Genomic DNA, 6,812 nt, shown 5'->3' on the forward strand with positions numbered 1-6,812 from the left:
GTGAACTCACTAGCTTTATAAACTAACGTATTTTAATCATGTATATCTGGGCTAAACTTTTATTAATGGATCATGCATCAGATGGTCGATTTGATTATTTAAATGCATTTGCTTAGACAATTAATAGATGGTGGCAGTGCTTTGATATAGTATGGTTGTGTTTAAGACAATCGAATTCTCATTTAGTTTTCAAGTAAAAACAAAACAATTCAATGACACTACAATCACCAGCATTCCACTCATTTTCATTTATATTTTAGTTCCTAGATCTACAATTTCATACATTAATATTCGAGCATCAATATTTCATTCATCCTAGCTCGATCCATTTAAAATGCTTTACCACCTAAACTTTCACAAAAAAAAAATTAATAAATTAAAATGACAACCAAAAGGTCCAAAATGAGAAGCATTTTATGTCACTGAGACTTAGATATGTATAAAGATTAAGTAAAAAAAAAGACATATATTTAGTAGATCAACAGTCTTTCCAAATAACTATATGAACATTCAACAAAGTGACAAACATTAAGTACCTAAATGATCTGTGAATATATGGAACATATCAGGTTTATTCAAACAACAAGAAATGAATAATAATATTTAGTACATATACTCTAGAGTCGATGCATTTATTTAAACGTACGCAATAAGATACTAAAAGGACAACCAAGTACCATGATTTAGGACAATATTTGAAGTTAGCTTACTGGAATCACTCCGTATAACATTCAATGACTGATACGATCGTAGGAATCTTGATGAATTTGTAACGACGGAACCCTGCTTCTTCCAAAATCCTCTTCCAGTCAGCTTTTGTCCTTTCTTTTCCTCCAACAAAGCATCCTAGCATTATTATATCAAAACTGATACGTGCATCATCGAAGACATCATCACCTCCGGGATTTAGGACAATATCCGCTATAATTACTTTCCCGGTTCTTTCAGTTATAGATTCTCGACAATTTTTAAGAATCTGTACACACTTGTCATCACTCCAGTTATGCAGTATTAACTGTAATCATGGTCTCAGACATAATATATTAGCTAGATTTTATTGGTATATAGTTAACACAGTTTATATGTATGTTTTATTTGATTTCATTTGTAACTATCATAAGAGTAATCATACAAATAGTAAATTAAGTGATAATACATAATACTTGATATAGTTTTAAAATGCTTCTCTAAAAAGATGCCTAAACATGGGAATACTTGTCTTAACAACCGACATGTATTTATACCGTTCGCATTTGACACTTTTGTTTTCCTTGCAAATGAAGATGTGGGGCTACTTAACCAAGTCCAACGGGTCATGCATAGTAATGTTATGACTCTAAGATCTATCGATGTAGCGTTTAAAAGATTGAGTTTTCCAATTCAAAAAGGCTTACGGCACAACTTGTTGCCCGTTTGCCCTTTGTCTTGATGTAAACACTTCATATTTGTCAAACCAATAATATAACCAGAGGCAATGACTTTTGAAAATGTATACTACTTTTATAAAAATCAGTCGTGTAATAAAATACATATACTTACAAAAAAGTATGTGTATTGTAATAATTTACGAACTACAAGGTGGGGGTCTTATTTAGCTAAACCACCCGGTCCATCCGTTAGTTCTAAGTTCGCTCTAATAAATTTTTATTTAATTACCAGAATAAGTTCTTTATGTTTCTGTTCTTCTTGCGTTGATCTTTCTTACTCTCAGTCTTGTTTATAAATAGTTTTGTCTTGTTTATAAGACGTGTGGGTTATATTGTTAAGTGTGTTGGATGCTGAATCCCTTTGTATTGATATGCATATGAATAATATCAGGTGTAAACTCTTTTGAATAGATATACATGTGAAAAATGTTTTGATTTCTTATGTAAAATTATGTGAACTATTTTTATGTGTCTTAGATAATATTATACATGTAACAATATGTGTTGATAATCTTAACTTGTTCACTATGTCAGATGACGTTATTATCAATTAGTTGAATTATACACTTATATTAAGTCACTCAATTGGTTTGCTTACCAAGTATAAGGTTAGTAGCACAAACTAGTGACAAATAGTTCTTTTATTGACGTTATATGTCAATGCAAAATTTAATCAAGATTCAGACCAAAATTAAATGACAGCTTATGTATAGTTGTTTGTTAAGCAACATAATATGGAGACAAGGCTGGCTCCGAGAAAGTAAAAATAATTTTGGGCCGAATGCGAAATTTTTTTTTGACCTTAAATAAAAGTAGTTGTTTGTTCGGTTTAAACAATTTAATTTTTATATGGGTTTATTTGGTTAGAATTGGCTTGTGTAAAAACCTTTTGTATAAAAATAAGATTAAATATGACTCAAATGAGAGTAAACCCACAACCTTTGGGATGGAAATAGCACCTTTTTGCCACTAGACCAAACTAATGGTTATGTAATTAAGTTTAAACACTAAATATACATATTGTTTTAATAAAATACATATAATTAAAAAGAAAATCAGGCCTATAGGGTGTTAGGCCTGTGATCGTCGACCACCCGGCCACACCTTATAGCCGGCCCTAATGGAGATGTCACAAACACTTGAAAAAATTGAAGGGGAAAAGAAAAAAACCTACTAAAAGGAAGGATTAGAGTAAGTCACCTATCTCGTTCAAGAGTTTATCAGTAGAATACCCCAATCATATTTTATATAAAAATCTCTTGACACGTATTTATAAGAGAGCTGAGTGAATTACATGTACTTCATAGAGTTTTAACTAGTGTTTATTCGAGTTATAAATCATAAAATCTACAGAAATACCCATTAGTAAGCAATAGTAACCACATAAATTAAGTTTATGTTTGTTTTTGTTTCAAACGTTTGTAATAGGCTTATGTCTACGTGTGCGCATACATATGCATCTGAAGATAATTTGTTTTTAAAAAAATATATAAAACTGCTTTTTTTTTGTCTTAAAAAATAAGTTAATATCCAACATATTCACATTTCTTCACACTTCTTAACATCCTACCAATACCCAATGTCCAACACTACCACCACCCACCATGCGCCACCACCACCATCACCACCACCGTTCGCCGCCACCACCACCCACTGTCCGTCACCACCAAAGTCCACCACCCATCACTACCGTCCACCACCACCGTCCATCACCACCACCACCCACCTTCGGCTACCACCACCGTCTATCACCCACCACAACCGTCCATCACCACCATCCACCGTTCACCGCATACCACAATCGTCTGACACCAATTTTCAACCACCACCCGCTTCCATAGTTCGTACACCACTACCAATTATTTTTGTAGTTTACGGATGTAAATGACTTCTATCTACTGTGATATGTATGATAGGTAACTAATTTTCAGCTTATGCAGACGATATCTATTTTATAAAACAAACAACATTATATATTCATATTGCAGACCTCCAGACCACATCTTCAGTTGCAGACATGAAATCAGATTACATACAGTTTTTGTCTTAAAAAACAAACAACACTTAAGTAATAATCTTGTATTAGTATGAACTTAGACCACCATAGTAGGGCGCTTCTCACCCTCAATGCGCCCCATAGCGTCGGGAACACCGTCCCCCGAGGAGCTATGGGCACTTTGGAGGGGTGGACGCTTCATACACTGCGCCGAGTAGGGGGAAATGGTGGAATGTGATTTGGTGTGTTTGTGTTTTTTTTATTTTGTTAATAAAATATAATAATAAAATAATAATAGGCAATGATTTAAAGAGACTCCATATATTCACTACACTTATTTTAATCAAAAATCCCCTGTACTAACGTGACGTCACATGTCGAAAACACTCCAACAAAGACTCCATGATTATCCTAAAAAGATTAGGTATCTCTTTCTCTCTTTAAATGGATTATTTTAAAACTCTATCAAAAAAGAGAGATGAGATGCATATCATATTATTAGTGTATTGTAACAGCATCTCGGTGGTTCACATTGTTTTTAAAATATTTTAATTAATATATATATTTTTAGCTTTTAGATATTATCATTTGTACATTGATATAGGTAGAATTCACGTATTTTCACGGCCACAAAACACTATCCTTTTATGGGTCGTTCTTTTGTTTTTTAATGCCACCACCTTCGGTATCATCAAATTCGTATCGGTTTGTAACCGCAACACACATGTTTTTCTTTTCATCTTTTATTGCTAAATTTATTATTTTTGTTTATTTCGGTGTCTTAACCCGATACCGATTAAATTCGTGCCGGTGTACCACAAGAATGCACGGTTTATATATTTTTAAGTATGTTAATTTGTGGTATATACACGTTGACAAATTAAATCTTTTACTAGCGACACCATCAGCCCCGCACAAACGCTAGGTGTGGATAGCTAGTTCATGTTATGTAGCGTAATCAAGATTTAGAATACTTTTGTATTAACAATAAATCGAAACATTTGCATGTTAACCCTATCTCAACACAGAAATAATAATAATAATAATAATAATAATAATAATAATAATAATAATAATAATAATAATAATAATAATAATAATAATAATAATAATAATATACTTAGTTTTAAGCGTGAAAGAGTATACCTTCATAAAGAATGAATCTCCAGGGGGAATGGATGTAAACATGTCACCACCAACATGGGCAATTCCTTCATATGATGGTGCAGATGAAATAACATGAGGCAAGTCGAAATTAATACCTTTAATATGCGGATATTTGGTTACAATTTCATTTAGTGTCGCCCCAAGGCCACCCCCAACATCAACCAAAGTTCCTTTTAGACTACCAAAATCATAGGTTGACATGATGGCCTCCATTTGGATCCTTGATAAGCATACCATCGCTTCATTGAATATCTTATTCGCCTGTGGGTTTTGAGCAAAGAGATCCCATATCTCCATTCCATATGTTTTGGAGGCTGGGGTACCGCCCTCTTGAATGGCTTGATTCATGTTATAAAAAGGTGAAAACGTAAGGGGGTCCGTGCCATACGTTACCAATGGTGCGAGGGTGTTCCTCGTGTCTTTTAAGAGAAATTTAGAACACTCGTTGACAGAGTAGAGTGGTTCTTTGCACCCTGGTTGATGCACCTCATCAAATATTTTATTGTGGACCAAGAACCGCATGAGACGTGAGAGTCCATCCACATCTGGTGATGTAGAGTTGATCCCATCAGCGATTTGAGACAAGCTAATCGGTCCACCATTACGATTAATTATGCCAGCAATGTCGAGTTGCAAGGCACATCCTAACGCAGCATTACTAAAAGTAGAAAAGAGTTGTTTATAAAGCCATGCTTGGCCTCTGATTACTGCATCGTCTTCTTTTTTAGTTACTAGACTCATTTCCAGGCGGAAGTAGGAAACAAGAGTATTAATGTTGTGAAATGAGGGTGTAGCTAAAAGGATGGTGTTTGTTTAGTTTAAATAGGCATTTTATCAACATGGCACTAATATAAAAGCCTAGCCTTAAGCCACCTAAGTTTGACAAAAATATATTATATGTTCTAATGTTCGGTTAATATATTTGACTTTTGTCGTCTCCTAAAAGTTGAGTGAATGACAAATGAACAGAGGCAAACAAACCGGTAACACAATCGATAATTTTATTTATCTATATTTCTTATTATGATATGTTTTCTCATCTTTGTGTAGTGGGTTAGTTTTTTGAACTTGTGGTCTGTAAGGTGTAACAATCCAATGAAATGGAGATAAGCAACATACACACATGCATTCAAATTCCCCATATCCTGAACACATAGGGTATAACACATAGGGTATGTTTGGCAAAACTAGCTAATAGATGTAGCTGAACCTGATGGCTGGTGGCTTGAAGCTAGAGATGTACAAACCGGTTCAAAACTCAAAACCGGTTCGGGTTAAAACCGGTTCGGGTTGGTCAACAAAAGTCAAAACCGGTTTATGATCGGTTTCGGTTCGGGTTGAAACCGGTTTCTTACCATCTTACCATAGGTTTCGGTTCTGGTTTTTATCAGTTTCGGGTAGGGTTTTGACAGGTTTTTGTCCGGTTTTGGCCGGTTTCGGTTCGGTTAACCGGTTTGAAACCAGTTTTGGTGGAGAAAACTACAAACCGGTTCCAAACCTCCGGTTTCAATCGGTTCCAAACCGGTTACTACATAATCGGTTTTAAACCGGTTCGGTTTCAGTTCGATTTTCGGGTCTATTCGGTTAACCGGTTTGTTTGCCCACCTCTACTTGAAGCTGGTAGCTATAGCTTTTTAGATATATTTTTGGCAGAGTAGCTGAAATTTTTAATAAAATGTATAAAATGACCAAAATGAACATAACTAAAAAATAGTAGTAAATGTATTAATTTTGGAATGTTATTTAAGTAATTTAAAAATACTAAAAGTTTTTGTTTTTTCTAAACACTACCAATAGGAGCTTCAAGCTTTAATCTTTTAAGCTTTAATCTTTTTTCTCATGACCTAAAAGATTCAAGCCCCCTTTAACCAAACATGGCTTTTAATTGAGCATGGATTTTTTCTTAAAAGTTTGAAGCTAAAAGCTGTTAAAAGCTCTCAACCAAACATACCCCTAATGCATGATTTCCCTAATAATAAAATAAGAAAATCTTTAAAATAGCAATTTTTGACCAACAATTTCCAACTTTAACCATGGCTTTGAAACACAATACCCAAAATAGCCACTCAAAAAACATCACCCGACGGAATTTTTAATGGATCTGACGGTATTTGTTAAGGAACTCGTTGACTTGTAAAATATCGCCACATGTCAACGTATTAATGGATCTGACGAAATTCGTTAAGAAACTATCGAACCTTTAATACGAATAACACATTAAC

At 34.1% G+C, this 6,812-nt stretch overlaps 1 protein-coding gene across 1 annotated transcript; it reads right to left on the bottom strand.

Moving 5' to 3' along the window:
- Positions 1-585: 585 nt before the first annotated feature.
- On the bottom strand, positions 586-5,381 carry LOC143626909 (desmethylxanthohumol 6'-O-methyltransferase-like). The gene is made up of 2 exons (XM_077096841.1): positions 4,570-5,381; positions 586-1,015 (listed from the first exon to the last, which is right to left on the bottom strand). The coding sequence occupies exons 1-2, from the start codon at positions 5,329-5,331 to the stop codon at positions 716-718; spliced, it is 1,062 nt and encodes a 353-aa protein (XP_076952956.1). The 5' UTR covers positions 5,332-5,381; the 3' UTR covers positions 586-715.
- Between the last annotated feature and the right edge of the window lie 1,431 nt (positions 5,382-6,812).

This window comes from Bidens hawaiensis, unplaced genomic scaffold, assembly GCF_021521415.1.
Source record: "Bidens hawaiensis isolate Kalapana, Puna unplaced genomic scaffold, B.hawaiensis_p1.1 tig00004539_1, whole genome shotgun sequence".
In the NCBI taxonomy this organism is placed as follows: Eukaryota; Viridiplantae; Streptophyta; class Magnoliopsida; order Asterales; family Asteraceae; genus Bidens; species Bidens hawaiensis.